At 35.7% G+C, this 21,401-nt stretch overlaps 1 protein-coding gene across 4 annotated transcripts in view; it reads left to right on the top strand.

The window, feature by feature from the left end:
- Window positions 1-21,401, top strand: part of LOC150098782 (lymphoid-specific helicase-like) — a 310,277-nt gene that overhangs the window by 196,850 nt on the left and 92,026 nt on the right. For all 4 annotated transcript variants that reach the window (XM_090404891.1, XM_090404888.1, XM_090404889.1 and 1 more), the window contains one exon: window positions 3,911-4,013. In XM_090404891.1, the coding sequence (XP_090261017.1) occupies window positions 3,911-4,013 (103 nt within the window). The remainder of the gene's footprint in view (window positions 1-3,910; window positions 4,014-21,401) is intronic.

Here is a 21,401-nt window from a genome sequence, read left to right as displayed (position 1 = left end):
ATTAATATATTTGTCATTAAAGAGTTTTGAAAAACAATATTGACCTGTGTTCAATAGACAAACAATATTTGTCTATTGAACACAGGCTTAAATACTAGTAAGTTATTAGCAATTCAAATTAATGCAAAATTTTCTTTATCTTTTAGCTGAGTATAATATATAGGCTTTGTGCATAAGGTCTGCAGAGAGTTATTATTAAAGTTAAAAGTGCTGTCTCTAAGAAATTATGAGCATTTCTTACATTTAGTCTTTGAAGACTACTAACATCTTCAGTTTACGTGGATCTTGATCTTTTGCTTACTATCGTGGCATTAGACTTGTTTTGTTAACCTTTCCTTTCTGATTCTGTTAAAGTAATCAGTACCACCTTAGATTAGCATTGCCCACACATTACTGAATGCTAATAATGTCCGTTCCTTTCTAATATCTTTATTTTTAAAATGATTCTGTTATGATGCCATATGTGATCATCTGTTTGCTCAATGTTTTTTTTTTTTTTTTTTCATTAGAACTTTCAGACCCATAAGTTAAAATTGGTTTGAATACTGTCTTGTATAGTTGACTATAGCATATAGCAAATTAGTAAATGCTAGAATTTTGTTTAGCATAATATTGTGATATTGTAGCTTTGGTTAGGACTTTTCTTTGTTGCTGTTTACCATAGTGAGAGATGAATGCATACTACTAGTTCAGTGTTTGGTATAATTTCTTTTTTTTCCATATAAATTCCTTTATTTAATTTGTTCATTTGGAATAAATTTATTCATTCGATTACTCTCCACATAAGTACTTAGCTTTATGTATTCTCCATTACTAGCTTTGTGTATTCTGTTATCTATCTCCATAATTAATTTTCCATTTTCACTAAATAATTTATTAAATAGCTCCACTGAAAATGTAGTAGATATTAGAAGTTCTTACCTATTTTCATAATTTATCTTTTTATTGCTGATTTTCATACCACTTACAGCAATTATTCAGTTCATTTTTATAGCCCTAAAGACTTGTATTATAGTATAACATCTGCATAAAGTAAAGAGCAGAGTTGAATAAGTTTCAGTTTTAATAGTGGTTGCCACTTTATTTCATAATGTAATCCATATAGATAATAAATAACAGCAGAGATAGTGTGGGTCCTTGTCTCAACCTAGTTTTGCCCAGATTATCTTCCTGCATTCAATTCTAACTTCTGAATTAAAATCAAAACATAGGCTGTATATATTATTTTAAACAACATTTTATTTGCATCATATAATTGTAAGACTGAAGAACTCTTTTCTTGAATGAAATTAACTTGCTAGTAGCTATCTAATAGAAATCTAATTTCTTGCACAAATATAGTCAATTTTCTAAAATGCAAAGGAATATATTTCAAAACCTTCAAAACATAATTTACATAATACACGTGCCATAATCAAATAGTAATTTATTAATAATATTGACAAATATTTTATGTCTCATAAAACATCATCAGTGTGGGTTGAAGAACAATAATAGACATTTTAATATAACTGAACAGTAAAATGCTTGCATTACAGTGGAATCTTCCTAGACATATAGTCATGTTGTAGCTAGGAAAAATAAAACACTATTGGATATTTAAAAAAGGGAAAAAAAAGGAATTAATTGGGCTGATGTAGCAAAGCTGCAGCACTTTCTTTCAATAAATGTTTAAATTTATAATTTACAGCTATGTGGGAGTTCAATATTATCCCACTGGATCAGATGGCTAGCATTGTTATTTCCATGCTGAGCCAGACCAGATTTATGTCACCTCATAAGCTGAATATGATTTTGAATTTCTGAAATATGTTTTTAATGTAGCTTCCTATTTGACCACTTTTGCCCACCACTGGAGCCTCTTTTTCTGCATAGCCTTTGTCAACAGTTGTTTCTTTTTTGATCTGTGAGCAGTCCTCCCTGCTTAATAAGGTATTTGCAAGAAGATGGAACTTGGTAAACCCTAGTTAGAGACATTTTTTCTTTTGGAGAAGGTAACAAATGGCAGATTTGTGTAAATGATTTGAAGGGGCAGTGATTTGGAATTTCTTCAGAATATTTGCAACATGCTCAGAAATGTTTTTTTTATATAAGGAATAATTATTCTGTAGACTTACTCTCTTCAAAGATGTTGAGAGAGAGAGAGAGATGGCTAATGATTTTTTTTTTTTTTTTGTATAATTCTTGGGTTACTAGAGCAATTTGGTTGATAATTTCCAGTTTATGTTGGAAAGATGCTTCAGAGCAACAAATTTTATATTCCTAAATACCAAGGATTTTATAATTTCATATTTTTGAGATGGAGGGGGTGGGCAGATGAGAGTAGTATATATGTAGTTACCCATAAAAGTTGGTTTGCAATAAAGAGAAGCAGGCTCTAGCTGCAATTGCTAGTTAAAAAAAAAAAAAAAAAAAAAAAAATCTGCATAGCATAGCCAAATAGAAGGTTTAGAATCAAAATTTAAGATTTTTTCAGGATGATCTAAATTAAATAACCAAATTTGGGGATAGCCCCCATCACAATTTTTTCAGTCTATTTGTAAATAAGAAACGATTGCTTTTACAATCACATCTGGATATTTACTGGTGAAATATCCAGAAGTGATTATAAATTTGAAATTTGAGACATTTGAATTTAATCCCAAAAATTTCCATTGGACATTATTCAAATTTACAGTCACTTCTGGATATTTTATCTGGAAAGATAAACTTTACAAACAGAGGAACTGTGATGGGTTCAGCACTATCCCCAAATTTGACTAATTTTTATCTAGAAAATGTTGAAGAAAGTATCTTAAATTTCCATCCTAAATCCTCTCTTTGGCTATGCTATGTAGATGGTGTTTTTTCTATTTGGAATGGCACTGAACCCAGAAATTATTGATTTTATGTAAAATAAAATCAATAATTTGCATTAGAATCAAATATACTTTGAATTATTAAGCACACATATTCACAAGAATATAGTAATTTTATTACTGTAAGTATTTCAACCAGAAACTGACTGGTCATCATCAGTGCATCAGTATAATCACATGGTGAAGCTACAACAAAGACTCATCATCATCAAATTGACAAATGCTGATATGTACCCTCAAGAGATGTACAGGATAATTATGATAGTGCTACATGAAAAAGTTTTACCATTACGAATTCTGATCAACAATTTACCTCCAAATTAATCTATTATCTGTCAAGATCCCAATGGTATCAGATCTTATGTTTCTGTATATATTTCTACACTTTTGTTATATCAATCCATCTTCAACTTGGTCTTCCTTTGGATCTTTTTCTTGCCAACCTGGCAAAGAACGCTTGTTTAGCTAATCTTTCCTCTCCCATTTAAGTGACCACACTGAATACTAACAATGCAAGCTCTCTCCTAGTATCCACAATTTTAATGTGATACTGCCATGGGTGCCATCTGTTGATTCCACTAATCTTTCTCAGAATTCTCATATCAGAAGTCTCCAATCTTTAATCAAGTGTTTTATTTCTAACCCAGCTCTCAGATCCATAAGTTAAAATTGGTTTGAACATCTTGTATACAGCTAATTTAGTGTTTTGAGTAATTTCTTTTGAGCCTGTATAGCTCAGTGGAAGTGGCATTTGCACTCTATGGCACTTGACTGCCCAAAGGAAGACCTAGATTCAAATCTAGTCTCCAAGCATTGTCTAAGCCAAATACTAATTTATTTAATAAAAGGAACAATTATTTCATTTTACTAAATAAATTAGTATTTGGCTGTGGCATGCATGTATTATGTAAATATATGGAAGTACCACAGGAGTCTTTAAACAAGCTTCACTTAATGTATGACCTATGCTCTTTTGGACAATTCACTGTATTTTGCATGTTCTTTAAATTTAAGTGATTAAAATCTTAGCATATGGTTATTTATTTTTCCAGGTTTGAATCTTGGTTTGATATTGCTTCTATAGCTAATAAAGAAGGTGATCTTTATATTATAACACAAGAACGAGAAAAGGAAATAATAACCATGATGCATAAGGTATCTTTTTAGTTTATTTTGCAAGAGTTGAGAATTTTGGTTATTTACTGTCAAAATCAAACTTCGTTTCAATCAAATTGGAATTTTAATATAAATCGTTTTGCAATGCTTGACTTGCAAAATTACTTTATGCATTAAAATGTAATTTAAAACCTATATAGACTGGGCTATCCAGTGTAAAGAAACGTGAATGAAAGCAAAACTTTAATAAATTAAAAATTAATAGCAAATATTTCATTTTACATTTGTAAAACATTTTTATTATTGAAGAACAACAATATTTGTTTGTAGTTGTGTGTGTGTGTGTGTGTGTGCGCACGCCAGTATGCAATGGTACCGTGTACTGGCACCAAAATTATCAATGACATGAGGTATACAGATGTGGAATTTTGCACACATTTAGGAATTTTTAATATTCAGTAATTTTTTCACGTTCACCTAGTATGCAAATAAGCTAGTTATTTAATGAAATTTGCATTTTTACTAAGTTTATTGTTAGTATATTCGCTATATAAAAAAAAGAAAGAAAATTATGTCTGCTATATAAATTTTCTATTAAAAATTATCATATACATAATTTGCTGTTCTTATTTTAGAATAAGTTTTTATTCTTAGTTTTCTTTTCATATTTTTTTAAGTTTGAATTTTTCTTGCTAGCAAAGAATGAGTACTGCCACCTATTTCTTTACAAAACAATCACTGATTGTAATCAATTACAAATATAACTTTGTTCTGAAATGTTTTTTTGGTTGATCTGAGTTTAACTAAAATAATGAAAGTTGTACAAAAATAGTATGTGATATACAGTAGGTGGCAGCGAGGTGAGAGAGAGAGAGAACCTGTCTTATATCTCAAACCATCTTTCTCTCCCTACCTCCTTCAAGGAGCATACAGGATACTATGACAGTGTTGCATGAATAAGTTCACATACTGCTAATGTCCTATCAACAGTTTTTCTGAAAATTAATCTATTTTCAGCACTCTATAGCTCAGATTTTATTTTTCTGTCTTCTAGGACACTTCTAACTGCATAAATCCTTAGATCTTGTTTATCCTCAAGGGCTGTCCTCGAAAAACACCTGCTTTGCTAAACTTTCCTCTCCCTTACTGTTTAAGTAAATTTACCACCTGAGATTAATCTCTACTTACACGTTATTGCAATGTCAAGTTCCTTCCTAATGTCTTAATTTTTAATATCGCCAACAATTCTGCCAATGATGTTTCACTTTCCTCATTTTTCTCAGAGCTCTCATGTTTGTGGTCTTTGAAAAAAAAATTTATTTTTTTTTTTTTAATTTGAATATTGTCTCATATATTCATAGTTTGTGGTATTGGCTAATTTCTCTATTATTCCATATAAATTTATTCAACAATATATAAATATATACAGCTTTGCTGATTCTATTGTCTATTTCCATATTTAATTTGCACCTTCACTAAAAATTATGCCGAAATATCTGAAATATTTTACTTGTTTTATAGATTATCCATTGAGAATATGCAGTTGAAGTTTTTCATGTTCCTGCCTATTTTCAGAGTTTTGGTTATTTTATTACCAGTTATTATTATTATACAGGTATCTCCATAGGGTGTTTTCCCCAGTTTATCCTGGGGTTTTTCATCCCACAAAGCACGCAAACTGGCCTTGAGAACTCAACACTACAGGACATAGGATATACCAGGGCGTAGGGCTGACCATCTTATCCTGTGAACGGTTTGATGATTAACAAACCCTTGACACTGCAAGGTAAAAGAGGATAAAAGGAAGATGAGGCATCTCCATGAATTCAAAAGCTAATTGTGGGAGATTCACACATTAGCCATTATTCACATAATATCTGTCATACCTCTCCTTAAACTCATTCACTAATGAAGCATACACAACCACCTCTAGCAATCCATTCTACCCATTCATCACACTCCAAGCAAAAAATCTAGCCTGACACCCCTGCTACACAATTTTCAGAGATGACTCATCGTTCTCTCCCTGCCATGTCCTAAAAAAAGTCTTCATTTTCAATCCTATAAAATCCCTTAAATGTATATTCTTCTATCATGTCTTTTATTTTTTTGCCTATTAGCTAGTTTTTGAAGGCCATCAGTCTGTTCTCATAGGGAGCTTTCCATGAACCTGCCACAATCTTTGTCACTCACCTCCTGATCCTCTCCACTACTTCATCTCCATGGAATCCGAGTAACTAGATTTGTGCACAGTAGTTCAGGTGTGTGGCCTTATTAAAGTCTTATAAAGAGATGTAATAACTTCTCTACACCTGCTTGTTAGTGCATTTATCAACAACAACGTAGTCTGATATGCTGTTTTGGCTAACCTTGTGCCCTCTAAACTTAACTTCCTATCAACCTCCCACTCCACCTTCTCAAGTTCCTGGTCTCATCTTTCCTGCAGTTATTTCCAGCACTGTCATTTCCAATATAGTGCCCAGCTTGTGATCTCTTCTTTCCAAAGTGCATCACCTTCCGTTTAGCCACATTAAATTGGCAGTCATTTACTTGTGTCCATACCACAAATCTATTTTAAGTTATCCTGCCAAATCTATATAATCTTCATTCATTATTGCTCTTCCCAGTTTTGCATCATCAGCAAACAACCGAATATTTTCTACATCATCTATGTACAATTAAACAACAGAGGACCAAGTACTGAGCCCTGTAGTACACTGCTAGTCATGTACCTTCTCCTGGACTCAACTCCTTTGATCCAAATCACTAGGTTCATATCAATTCACATTTGCTCCAATTTGTGCAACAGAGTTCTATGTGAAATCCTGTCAAATGTGCAAAGGAATCTCCTCTGACTAAGCTGTTTAATTTAAGGCTCTGTATTGGAAAGGTTCAGCAGTATCACTGAATAGCTATTTCCCCTAATTCAACTCCATTGTCACTTTATTATAAAAAAGTAAATAAATGACTAAGGCAAGACCTACCCTTCACATAACCATGTTGCCATTTATAATGTATCATTTTCCTGTATAATCTGTCCACTGACTCATTTGCAGTCAGCATTCTCCATCTCACCTGATGTCTGTTATACCATGGCAATACACTCACAATTTTTATTTTCTCACTCTTCTTATTTGCATGTACTAACAACTCTCTCATGTCTTCCTGCATACCGCTAGCCGGCCTGGTTGGCCGAGTGGTTAGCATGTCTGCTTTCCAGCCAAAATGCTACGGGTTCGAATCCCGCCGTGGGCATGGATGTTTGCGATTGTCTTACAAACTTTGCGTGGAAAGGGAATCTGCAACCCCTACCACTTATTCTAGCAGAAGACATCATTGTCAAAACCATGTGAGGTATGGCAGTGACCATATGGCGTCTACAAATGTGAAATTAAATTTTGGTTTGCTGCTAGAGGGCTACACAATGTGTCGTGTTTTCAGAGAGCTCCCGAAAGCTAAGTATAATTTTGAGTGAAAATTGGAATATTGGTTTAAATCATAACGTAATATTGTCTAATTTTGGTAGCTTGTTGTGTCTGTGTGATTTTGATGTGAATCCCGTTTTATTTAATTTAGTATTTTAAAGATACGTTTCATAGAATATGGCGCCAATGCGACATAAGATAATGGCATCCAAAAATATGATGCCTTTGTTCAAAAACTGTAATGTGAGGGAGTTTGTCCAATGTGATGTGTGTGGGATGTATGCATTCCCAAATGAGGCTGGAGTTTGGATGGAAAGTGATAGTGGTGGGAGAATGTGCAGAAAGTGTAAGTTATGGTTGAAGAAAGTCAGAATGTGAGTGAAAATAGTGGCTTGATAGGGAATTGCGATGTTGTACGAGATGGCAATGAGGGCGGTGATCAAAGAGAGAGTGAAAGCAACTATACAGAGAGAGAAAATGGTTTAAATGATGAAAACAATGAGGAATTATTTGTAGGGAGTGAGATCACTAGGTTGCATGCAGTGATACAAAATGCGCAGCGGCAATTAGAGCACCTGCAAAACTCTTTCCAGAGTGCCTTGGCTAACGGAAATAAACAAGTGTTTGAAAGGAAAAATAAGCGTAAAAGTTGGAGAGTTTCTGAAATGAAGGAAAGAGTGTTGTATGGTGACTCATTATTAAGAGGAGTGATAGATGGGAGTTTAACTAAATCGTACTTACTGGGTGCGAAGTTTAAGGATGTAAGTGAGAGTATTAGAGCGCAAAAACAGAGGGTGAAAGAATTGATAGTTGTGGTGGGTATGAATGAATTGAAAGGAGATAAATTTTTTATGAGAGAGGACTGAAAGTATTGTTAAAGGTAGCGAAAGAAAAGAGTGACAGAGTTAGGATGGTGTCTATTGCCGTGGTATGACAGAGAGGAGTTTAGAAGGAGGGCCATAACTGCAAATGACTTTATGCGCAGGTTATGCAGACGGTTTGGTGTGGAATTCGTGGACGTGTGGAATGAGTTTGATAGGCGAAAGGATTTATACAAGATGGATGGCCTGCATTTGAATGGATTTGGTGTACGGAGACTGGAAGAAGTGTTGCTGAACGAAGTGAAAATGGATGTGCAGAACCAGGAAAACTATAATTACCAAGGAGGGGGGGGGGAAGTGGATATGCAGACATCAGTGAGACAGTTAAGTGTAAGAATGTATATAATTTACCCGCGCCAGTACTAAGGACAAGAAATCGGAATGGGAAGTTAGAATAACGCATCAAGATAGGGGTAGGACAAAGGGACCTCTGGATTTCATGTATACTAATGCCAGGAGTATTAGGAACAAAAAGGAAGAATTTTTGGCCTTGATTGGCTCTTCCTGGCCATAGGTTATTGGGATTAGTGAAACATGGCTGACAGAAGATGATATAGTTAGTGGGATAGAATGTGTAGGTTATAGTGTGTTTAGGAGGGACAGAGAGAATAAAATGGGGGGAGGAGTGTTATTGATGATAGCTGATGAACTGCAGCCAAGGAGAATTGAAATTGTATCACAGGATAGTGAAAAGAGTACATTTGAGGGTATTTAATGTGAGATTAAGACTGGCAGAACAAAATATACAGTTGGGTTTTGCTATAGACAAGGTGATGGAATAGATGGTGGAGATAGTATGCATAAACAAATTGATGAAACGAGTGGAAGGAGGGTAATTATTATGGGGGATTTCAACTATGGTAACATTGATTGGAAGGAGTAGAGGACACATGTGAAGAAGGAAATGGATTTTATTCAATTATTAAGGGATAACTATCTGAGTTATCCCTTAGATTAACTAAGGGATATAGTTAATCCCTTAATTGAAAGGGATTAACTATATCCCTTTCAATTAAGGGATATAGTTGATTGAAATTGAAAATACTAGGGGTGTGAGAGTAATTGACCTGGTAATAGCATCTGAGAATTTGACTGTAATGAATATGACCATGTTGCCACCTATTGGTGAGAGTGATCATAAGGCCACACCTTTTGCCACCTCCCAGGTGGCAAAAGGTGTGGAATTTTCGATTAAGACAGGGTATATGTGGAATTACTGTGCTGGCAAGTATGACAACCTTAGGAGATTGCTTGGATCAGTGCCATGGCATGTACAACTGCAAGGGCTGGATGTCGATAGGGCATGGGAAGTGGTCAAGGAGCATTTACAGGAGGTTATGGCTGATTGTATACCTAGAGTCCGAATAGTAAAACAAGTAGGGGTTAAATGGATGAATAACACCATTAAGCTTGAGCTGCAAAAAAAGAAACAACTGTGGAGGGAATTTAAAGAAAGAGGTGACCTGCAGGCACACGAAAGGTATAAAGTGCAGGCCAGAAGGGTAACAAGTGGGGTAAAAAAAAGCAAAAGCAAATTATGAAATGAAACTAGCTATGCAAGCTAAAGAGAATCCCGAACAGTTCTTTCAATATGCTGCAAGCAAAAAAAAAACTGTACACGGCAAAATGATTTTAAGGAATGACGATGGTAAGGATGTCACTGATCAGTCGATATAGTGGAATTACTGAGCGAACACTTTGCAAGAGTATATCATCCAAGTGGTGACATTAAAAAAAATGAAGGAACCATTAGTTTATACGGGAATTGTGATGAATGAAGTAGAGGTGAATAGTCTATTACAGAACCTTAATGTGAATACATCTGTGAAATTGGATGGTATACCGGCACGGATCTTACATGAAGCAGCTAAAGAATTATCAGTGCCCTTGACCATGTTGTTTAATCTGAGTCTCGGGTCTGGTTTAGTCCCGAAGAGTGTGAAAAGAGGGGAAAATAGTTCCACTGCATAAAGGAGGATCCAAGACTACTGTTGCAAATTACCGACCGATCAGCATATCAGGAGTCGTTGTCAAGGTCTTGGAGAAAGTAGTCGAAGGGAAAATACAGGAATGGATTGAAGAAAATGAGATACTGTACGGGGGACAGCATGGCTTTGTGAAGGGTAGTTCATGCCTCAGTAACTTGCTCAAGTTTTATAACATAGTGACGGCTGAACTGGATAAGGCTAATGGGTTTACAGTGATACTGCTGGACCTGGCTAAGGCATTTGACAGGATACCACATGGAATTCTAATCCATTAAACTACAACATATGGGAATGGATATAGGGTTGGTGAGATGGATAGGTGGGTGGTTGATGGAGAGATATCAGAGAGTAGTTTATTCAGGAGTAGAGTCCAAAAACGGCTGTGACTAGTGGTGTGCCGCAGGGTTCTGTTCTCTGACCGCTGCTGTTTAATTTGTTCATTAATGATATAGGGAAGGATCTAAGAGGAACAGTTCATTTGTTTGCTGATGATGCAAAGTTGGGTAGGGCAATAGTGAATGCAGATGTCAAAATCTTGCAGGACGACTTGGATAGATTGGAGTTCTGGGCTAAGGAGAACGGATGTCAATTTAAGTGAGTCGATGACAAGTGAGTCGATGCCAAGTGAGTCGATGACACCAGGGACTTGGGAGTGTTGGTGGATAGGGAGATGAAGTTTAGGGGGCACATTGCAAAAGTAGCTAAATCAGCTCATCGACTCACTTGGTTGTTGAAAAATACTTTGATGAGCAGAGACAAGCAAGTTATCGTACCTCTGTACCGAACCTTGATAAGACCTCAGCTCGACTACTGTGCCCAGATTTGGTCACCTAGGTTTCTTCTTTATGGGGAGGAGGTGGAGAGGATCCAGAGGCGAGTGACCAAGATGATAGTAGGGCTATGGAATGAACCTTATGAGAACAGGTTGAAGATTTGTGGGTTGCAGAAATTAGTTGATAGGCAGAAAAGGGGAGATATGATTGAGACACGCAAATTGCTAAACGGTTTCTATAGGATTAATTCAGAGGATATTTTTGAGATCAGGACTGGTGGTGGGAGAACTAGGGGACACCTATGGAAGCTGGGAAAGAGTGTGGTTAGCAAGAGTGTTAGAGCTGGGTTCTTTACTTTTAGAGTGGTAAATGAGTGGAATAAGCTACCAGAGTCTGTTGTGGGTGCTGTGACGGTGAGTGAGTTCAAGGCAAGGTATTATAGATACTGTGAGAATGTTGTATAGTTGTGTGGACATATTTAGGGCCCTCTCTTGATGAGTCTAAGGACTCCCTGGAGTCGCCCGTAATAATAATAATAATACCACACTTGTCACCTGTTAAATCATTGGTACCAGCCAAAATATACATCTCTTTCACCTTCACTCTTTGTGTGTCTGTAGAGGATCACTCACATTCTTAATCTTGGCATCAGGAAAACATGATTTCATCACACTCTGTTTATGCAGTGCTCCTATCAATAAATCACCATACAAAATTCAACCCTTATCCTCGTTCTTTTTATCTTTCATACGGTGCTTTCTCTCCCCTTGTATATGTCCCTTCTTTTGCTTCTGTTATACCATCTGCCAGGTGTTTCTCCAACTACTCAATCTCATTTTTGTTCTGTGGAGAACAATGTAAGTGTGCTATCTTTTTCATCACCACCTGGTCATTGTCTTCATTTTTCACTGTTTCATTGTTGCAGTCACTTGTACCTTATGCACCATCAACATCATTATTCACAATTGCATTATGATGCATTTTGTCTTTCAACTCATCATTATTATTCTTTTCACTCTCTTCACACTTCTGGCATTCACTCTCAAAACACAACAAATCCACCACCCATTTCGTTCTTCCATAAATCTCTCATTCTGCAAAGTGCACACGTTTCTCATAATACTGCAGCGAACAAAGTTACACACACACACACACACATTGAAGTCACCCGCCATCATTTTATGCATCAGTGCCATGACGTACAATTCCATGCTGTTATTTAGTTTTATCTAAATTATAAAGAATCCTAACATGACAAATGGGAACATAAGCCATAATTAGATGAATAAAACTTACTCTGGATTATATTTACATATTTTTATTATTAAGCACTGAATTTTCACTCAAGTATGAAGGGCATCTTCAGTATAAAGAAGTAGAAAAGAAACCAAAACAACTCAACAATGAAAATGTGAACTATGTTTGCATATAGAGTGGCATAGTCTGAAATACATTAATGTGCTAATTATATAACTTTAAACAAGAAATTATTAATTATATAAATCAAGTGGATATTAAATCTAGCATTATTTCAAAGCTGAATGTAGAAAGTATTAAAATTTTCTTAAAGTTGACCGGAGAGCTTATGGGAATACATTCAGCGGCATTTAAGAGTTGCCCTCCTCTGGACTTCTGGTCAACTTTTTTTTATGAACCTTTCATAGTTTCTACATTTGGCTTTGAAATAATGCTTGATTTATATAATTTTGCATTGCTGAACTGAAGCCTTTTGGCTGTTTATTTTAATAAAAGAGATGATTAATATTTAAAAAAAAAAAAAAAAACTGCTGCCTTAAGAATTTCCCATAACAGGGATTATTTCAGTCCATCACTTCTGCTCAGGCTTAGAGGTGTGGTAAGATTTTCATAGTACATCTATACACATTCTCTAGGCAATAGTTTTTGTAATGTTAATTAATTGTCCCTTGTTTAAAGTTATATAGTTAGAACCTTAAAGTATTTTAGACCAGGGCTCTCTACATCATGTATGTGTAGCTCACACATTTTCATTATTGAGTCTTCTGGATTCTGTTCTTTTTGTTTACTTTATAAGTCATACTGAAGATACCATTGATACTTGGCCAAAAATTCGGTGCTTAATTCATAGATACAGATATAAGTAACAGACTAAGTATAATCCATAGTGAGTTTTATTCTTAAAGAATCCTGGAGACCTGCAATTAATTTGTTTAGAACATCATCTGCATGAGGTAAAGAGCCAAATTTGTTATCTATGAATCTGATATCAGGTTGAATGCCACTTTCTTTCATAATGGAATCCACATAAATGATAAATAGGAGTGGAGTGCAGCCTTTCACTTGATTTTACATCAAACGCTATTCTGTACTTCTATTCTAGCTGCTGACATGCAATTTAATATATAGACTTTGTATTGCTCTGTATAATGTTCATTTTATACAGGTTTTCTTTTAGCATCTTATCATATGCTTTTTTCCAGACCTATGAAACTTAAATATAGACCCTTATTATTTCTGCATGATTTTTCAACTATTTGTCATAAACTAAAAATCTGATCTTGACAAACCTCTACATGGACTGAACCTAGCTTCTTGTTCTCAAAGTTTTTCTTCCATAATTTTTTAATCTCAAGTGTGCTTGCATAAATCTTACCTGGAACTTAGCAGAGAAATTCTGTAATTCTCAGTTTCAGTTCTCTTTTGTTATAGGTGAGAACTATGACATTTCTACTTCGATCATCCAGAATTAGACTTTTTTTCACCAGGCCTTCTGAATTATGCAATGTAGCCACTGTAAAACTTTTAAACCTCCATGTTTGACTATTTCTGGTCAAGTCATCTACTCTCCAGTTGCCTTACCACATTTTATATTTTTAATAAATTTTTCTAATTCAAGTTTTAATATCTTCTCCACTTGAATGTTTTCCACTATGTCACTTCTTGTTGCATTTAGTAGTCTTTCTTCAAAAGAATTACTCCAGACTTACTCAAATCCCAAATTTGACCAACCTTGAAATTCTGCTTTTATGTTTTGGATGGTGCACCTAAGACTTCCCAAAAAATTCTTCATGCTGTCCAAAAAAAGAACAGTTTCATTGATTAATGACACATGTCTTACAGACTTTCTTCAGCCATTTTCCCCCTAGAAGCTCAGTTTCTGCATTGTCTCTTCTACAGATATTTTAATGGCAATTGTTCAGCAGAACTAGCATCCATTATGCCTCCCATTTCTACCAGATCTACAGGAACTTGAGCAGCAGCTACTCAACATCTCTTTACAGTTGAACTGTATACTCACCAAAGCCATCTTTCATTCCATTCACTGCAATTCTATGGAACAGCCTCCCTTTGTGAAGCATTTCCAAAGAACTAAAACCTCACCTCCTATAAGAACTACAGATTACTCTATTCCTGACACTTACCCACACATGGCATTTATTTGCTGTAGGGCCTTCTTCCTTTCCTGTGTGCGAGTAATATACATATATAAAAATAAATAAAAAAGACATCAAGAATATCTTGAGTTTTTTTTAAAAAACTGTCACCTTTATCAGCTTTCATTACTTTCAGCTCTTTCTTTCATTTTGAAGCTTCTTTAATAGTCTCTGGAATATTTTGCTACTTCATGATGTCTTCCATATTCTTACCAATCTTTCCATGATTTTTTAAGCCATTTTTACACATTGCTTAACTTTCTTCCTTTCATGCATTTGCTGACTCCCTTGCTAGGAACTTTCAATATACTTTTTTATTTTTTTCAAGACTTCCTCTTCAACTTCTTGCTAACAACTTCACTCTCACACCTTCCTTGCTGAATCAATCAGAGTTTGACAGTGAGACTCAAAAGTTTGGTTCTTTGTTTCAAACTCATTTCTTCTTGTATAATATTTATGGTTGAATCTACACCTGAAAAAGCTTAAAAAAAAATCAGCTAACACTTTTTTATTCCCGTATATACAGGGAGTAGACGAGGTCGTTTTTAGCCTTATCTAACTTTTTGGAGACTGAGTGGGCAGTTCAATCTCCACTGGTACCCAATCAGAGATAGCTGGCCCAAGGCTATCACTAATTAAACGGCAAGCTACAGGTGCCGCCATCTCGTAGTCCTTAACACTCTTATTTAATGTCTGAAATAATGTGGGTTCTACAGTCGATTTTCTTGAGTTTGTGGGACAAAAAACACGAGTTTCCAGGAGAAAAAACCCGCTTGCCTGTGCCAGAGATCAATAAACTCAGGAACCGGTAAAAAAGGCTTAGAAAAATTTCCTCTAGTTGCCGACTAGACTCAAAACCAAGTCTTTCTTCGTGTGGCCAAGCACCGTGTTGTGCAATGCCACATCTACTGAGCTACACAGGCTCCTTGAAAAAGCTAGTCAACTTTAATTATTTTGGAAACTTTCTTACATATTTTTCTTTTCAGTATAATATTTTTATGGTAGTTTAAACTAAGTGATGATCACTTCCAATTTCATGTTGTCTATATGCTCTTGTATCCTGTAGCAGTATGAATATATCACTGTTAATAATAATATACTCAATAAGGCTTTCTTTTTCTTGTGTCATCTCTTCGTGTGAATTTGTGCACATCTGTTAAAACATGGCATTAGTGAACATTAGTTCATATGGTGAACAGATATCGAGCAAGTACAGGCAGCCATCAGTTTACGCTGCAGTTCCATTCCTGAAAAAACAGGCGTAAACTGAATCGGCGTAAAACAAACCCAATTTTAATGGGAAGTATGAAGTTATGTTCCGCGCAGTCAAAAAATATGCACATGAAGTATGTGTAACATTATTATATTTAAAGCTTTGATTAAGGGTCAAAGCTGTATAACTGAGAGAAGACCTCCACATAGCCTTTAAAGGAATGCGGAGAACCGACCAGGGCTTCTGACCTAACGTCCAATCCTCACCTTCTCGTGATGCACACTGTTGGGTATCTACCTGGATACTAAACGAACGAGGATGGGCTGGCAATTTGGGATTTAGCCGACCAAATTGTATTCTTATTGGCTTAAACCAATATACAAAATGATGGTACAACATGACAAAATTTCATGCTAGCTGGGGCGTCGCTGGGTTAAACAAGGCCTGGTTGTTTTCACCAGGGAACCAGTGCGAACAGCAAAAAGTCAGCTGCTGGAACAAATCTGAAAGCACACACCCAACTCAACATCACCAGAGTTAAAGATCAGTACTATCAACATAAGAAGCCTGAATGGCAAAGAAATGGAGCTAGCTGAAGAATTAGATAAGTACCAGATCGACATAATAGGGGTGACTGAAACAAAAAAGACAAAAACTGGTGAGATCTTTCTGAGCAAAAAATACAAAATATTATATTCAGGAAATGCCAATCAAGGAAAAGAAGTAGCATTAGTATTCAACACAAAATACGAGGCTAATCTTCTTGAATTGCAAGCAATATCAAGTAGAGTGATGTGGGCAAATATCAGAATGGGGAATTGGACAATGAGACTTATTTGTGCCTATGGTCCCACAGAAGGTTCTACTAAGATAGAAGTGGAAGGAATTTTTTGATGCTTTAGAAAAAAAAAAAAGCAACTGACATAATGAAAAAGGAAAAGTTGGTCCTTGTTGGGGATTTAAATAGCAGAGTCGGAAATGATTGTCAGACATACAAAAATATTTTGGGAAAATTTGGAGAAAAGAGCAAAGCTCATAATAATGGCAAATACCTGTTAGATTTCTGCTCAGGACATGGACTGGTTATTACTAACACCATGTTCCAACATAAAAATGTGCACAAATTCACATGGAGAGAAGAGGCAAGGAATAAGAAAAGTCTCATTGACTATGTTATTGTTGATAGTGATGTTTTCTCCCTGGTGCAGGACACCAGAGTGTACAGAGGATTTGAAATTGGAAGCGATCACTATTTAGTCTTGAGCAAGATAAAATTGAATTTCATATTGAAAAGAATGATATGTAAGAAAGTTTTAAAGCGAATAAAAGTTGAGCAGCTCTCAGATGTGAACTGTAGACTAAAATACACAAAAATTATTGAAGAAAAAAATGAAAGAGTTTGAGAACAGGAACCAAACCTTGGAGATTCAGTGGCAAGCCTTGAAGAAAACCCTGATTGATTCAGCCAGAGAGGCATGTGGTGAGGTTGCCTGCAAGGATAGAAAAATCAGAACTAAGTTCCTGGCAAATAAGTCAGCTTTGTGCTCTTAGAGAATACAGAGACAAATGTAAGAAAGCTAAACACTGTGTAAAACTAGCTGAACAAAAGTCATGGGAGGACTTTGGCAAGAATATAGAAAATAAATATCAAGAAGATGGTAAGATATTCTGGTGGTTGTTGAAGAAGCTTAGAAATGGAGGAAAGAGTGCTGTAAAAGGAATTAGGGATAATAAAGGTAACATGAAAACAGGAGAAAAAGATATCCTTGAAGTATGGAGTAATTACTTCGAAAAATTGCTAAATGAAACAAGCAGTGATAGCACAGTGGTAAAAAACACACAACAGGCATACAGTCAGGAATACATATCCATATACTTGAAGTAGAAAAAAGCTATCAAAGGCTTGAAATGTGGAAAGGCAGCAGGAGTAGATGATATTCGACCAGTAATGCTGAAGTATGGTGGTATAAAAGTCTTACAGTGGCTGCACTGCATTGTTCAGAAAGCCCGGACAGAGGGATGAATTCCCGATGATGGAGTAGAGCTCTAATAGTACCCATATATAAAAAGGGTAATAAAACTGAATGTGAGAATTACAGAGGTATTTCCCTACTGAGTGTTCCTGGCAAGATCTATGCAAGTATACTTGAGAAACGGTTGAGAAGAATTGTGGAAGAAAAGCTTGGTGAAGAACAAGCTGGATTCAGGCCAAATTGAGGCTGGCAGGATCAGATCTTCACTTTATGACAAATAGTTGAGAAAGCATGGGAATATAACAAAGATCTGTATTTAAGTTTTGTTGATCTGGAAAAAGCATATGACAAGGTGCCAAGAGAAAAGCTATTCGATATGCTACAGTTATATATATGGTGTGAATGGGGCATTATATCAAGCAGTACTTCATCTTTATTTGAGTTGTAAGTCAGCAGTTAGAATTAAAGGAAGTACAGGAAGATGGTTATCCCCTCTGTTATTCATTATCTATAATGATCACATTATGAAGGAAAGTGGTATTAAACATGATATCAGAATTGGAGATGTTAATGTCAGCTCTTCTTTATGTGGATAATGCTATACTTCTAAATAAATCTGCTACAAGTTTGCAAGATTCCCTGACTAAACTGAATAACTGTTTGTAATAGATATGGTATGAAGGTCAGCATTAAAAAGACAAAGACAATGAAAATAGGTAGAATTGTTGAAAATTTCAATCAACTGTATTGTGAATGGAGAACCTATGGAACATGTAAAACATTTCACCTACTTAGGCACGATTTTTAGTGAAGATGGTAAATTAAATATGGAAATTGACAACAGAATCAATAAAGCTGGTATAGTAGAAAGTCAATTGAATAAATTCATATGGAATAAGAGGAAATTAGTTGGAACACTAAATTAGCTGTATACAAGACAGTGTTCAAACCAGTTTTAACTTATGGATCTGAAAGCTGGGTCAGAAGTAAAACACTTGACCAAAGACTAGAGACCGCAGATATGAGAGTCCTGAGAAAGATTAGAGGCGTGAACAGATGGCATCAATGGCAATATCATATTAAAAATGAGGATATTAGGAAAGAACTTGACATTGTCAGCATCCAGGAATGCGTTAGCAGAGCTAATCTCAGATGGTATGGTCACTTAAACAGAATGGTCGAGGAAAAATTAGCAAAACAAGTATTCTCTGCCAGGTTGGCAGGAAAACGACCCAGAAGAAGACTAAGATATAGGTGGATTGATATGGTACAAAGTGCCTTAGACTATAGAAATATAAGATCTGATAATATTGGCATCTTGACAAGTAACAGACTGATTTGGAGGAAAATTGTAGATATGAAGTTAGTAATGATGTAAATTTTTCATGTAGTACTATCATATCCTGTACACCCCTTGAGGGTACATGTCAGGAATTTGATGCTGATGATATTTGTTAAAATAAAATTATTAATAACGAAAACAAAACAAAATTATATACAAAAAATATTAAAGTTCGAAAGGATATTACATATTTCTATGTTGAAGTTCCTGGTTTCGGATTACCTGCTTTTTTTTAAAAAAAAAAGTATCCAGTGTTAGCTACCTAGATTTTCTTTTTCTTTCTTTAAGGAGTTCAGGGTAAGGTCGAATAGATGCGATTACACTCCTTTTTATGTTCGCACTCCTTTCCCAATCGTGGTCCATTTCGCAGAGTTCATCAGTCAATGTCTCTATGCTTGCAAGGATATGCTGTAAATCGGCCGTTTTCATATCTCTCAGAGGACCTTCTTCGTTTTATTTCTGCTCCTTTTGATGTTGACTTAATTGTCCGGCTAATTCTTTTAAGTCTTCATTGGAAAGCAGTTTATCATGGCTCTCTAAGACTTCTGCCACATCTTCAGCAGTAATATCGTACAATCCCACCTCTCGTGTAAGCTTGGTAACATCTTCAATAGCATTCTCCTCTTGCTCTAATTCCTCGAAGTTGTGCACAAATGCTGGAAGAAGTTTTTGCCATGCTCCTTTTAAACACTTTGCTGACACGTCGTTCCAAGCTGCCTCGATGTTGTTAATGCCCATCAAAATAACGAATGACCGCCAATAGTCTTTAATTGTTTTTCCTCAAGTGTCCAAGACTCTTACCATTTCCATAAATGTTATACGGAGGTAATAGGCTTTGAAGATTGGTATAATCCCCTGATCCATCGGTTGCAAAAGCGATGTTGTGTTTGGGGGCATGTAAACAACCTTGACATCCAGTGGTGTTCTTAATTCAGCAAGATTTTGAGGATGTCCAGGGGCATTATCCAAGAGGAGCAATGCCTTAGCTGGCAAATCATTTTCTTTACAGAAGCGAAGCACGGTAGGACAAAAATAATTTGTGTACCAATCTATAAAAACGTCTTATGTAACCCAAGCTTTCTTGTTCCATTTCCAATAGACTGGCAGACCCTTGAAGGTGCGTGGTGTCTGTGAATGGTACATCAACATTGGTTTAAGCTTCAAAGTTCCAGAGACATTTGCACCCAACGTAAGAGTAAGTCTGTCTTTTGCAGCTTTAAAACCTGGAGCGGAACATTCTTCACAGGAAATGAAGGTGCGTAGTGGCAATTTTTTCCAGTAGAGCCCAGTCTTATCAACATTAAAAATGAGATCAGGAGGATAACTTCCTTGTTCTACACAGTCTTGAAATTCTTTAGGAAAAGCAGCCGCTGCCGTAACATCTGCACTTGCCGCCTTGCCACATAATTTCACACTGTGGCACTTACTTCGAGACTTAAATCTCATGAACCAAACCTTTGCTTCCTAAAAATGTTTCTTCGCCTCCATCTGTCTTTTTAAGATCCTCAAAAATTGTTTTTGCTTTCTCAGTTATAACAGCTTGCATCAGAGGAATGTTTTTCTGATTTTAGTCATCCACCCATAATGATAATAATTTTTCTATTTTTTCATGAAGGTTACCCCTGCTATAATGTACATGTTTTGCGTTTAGTGCTGCCGTAGATTGTTGCACAGACTGTTTTATTCTATCTGCATTTTTCATAATTGTAGTAACAGTCGATGGAGGTAAGTTCATACTTCTACAGACATTAGCACGTGTCTGCTCATCTTCCATTCTTCGAATCAACCTCCATCTTCTTTTCAAATGTTATCGATTTCCACGGCTTCTTAACACCAAGTTCTGCTAATTTTTCTGCACTTCTATTATCAGGCATGGTATGTAATTACATACTTTATCAATTTAAATACGTATGTACGTAAAAAAATTTAAATAGAACAATTAGGTAGATTCAATATTAAAACTAGGTTTGATACATATACATCGTAGTAGCTCGGTAAACACTCAAACACTAGAGTGCCTGCTAGCATCGCTTCTCAGTCAACCACACTACAGTAAGAAAGCATGCGTAGGCAACTGGCGTTATTGTGAATCAACGTAAATTGAGCCGGCATAAACCGAGGGCTGCCTGTACTTGCTGTTATTATTAACTTGACTCTTTTCTCGAAATTTTCCCCAAAATTTGTATATGTCTAGGATTCATTTCCTATCCTACTGTATCCAATAAGGACCAGCGTTTTCATTTTCTTTATGTCAGATGGCTTTTCTGATGACTTTAAAAATTCTTCCACTTCTTCCTTAGAACCTGCTGTGCAACTATAGGCACAAATAAGTTTCTTTGTCCAGTTTCCCCATTTTGGAATTTGTTCATATCATTCTACTTAAAATTGTCTGTCAGTTAAGATGTTTATTTTCATGTTT

Source organism: Typopeltis vanoorti, chromosome 15 (genome assembly GCF_054136105.1).
Source record: "Typopeltis vanoorti isolate ZY-2024b chromosome 15, IOZ_Tvanoo_1.0, whole genome shotgun sequence".
NCBI classification, from domain to species: domain Eukaryota; kingdom Metazoa; phylum Arthropoda; class Arachnida; order Uropygi; family Thelyphonidae; genus Typopeltis; species Typopeltis vanoorti.
Note: the sequence above shows the minus strand (reverse complement) of the source record. Positions and strands in the feature narration are given on the sequence as shown.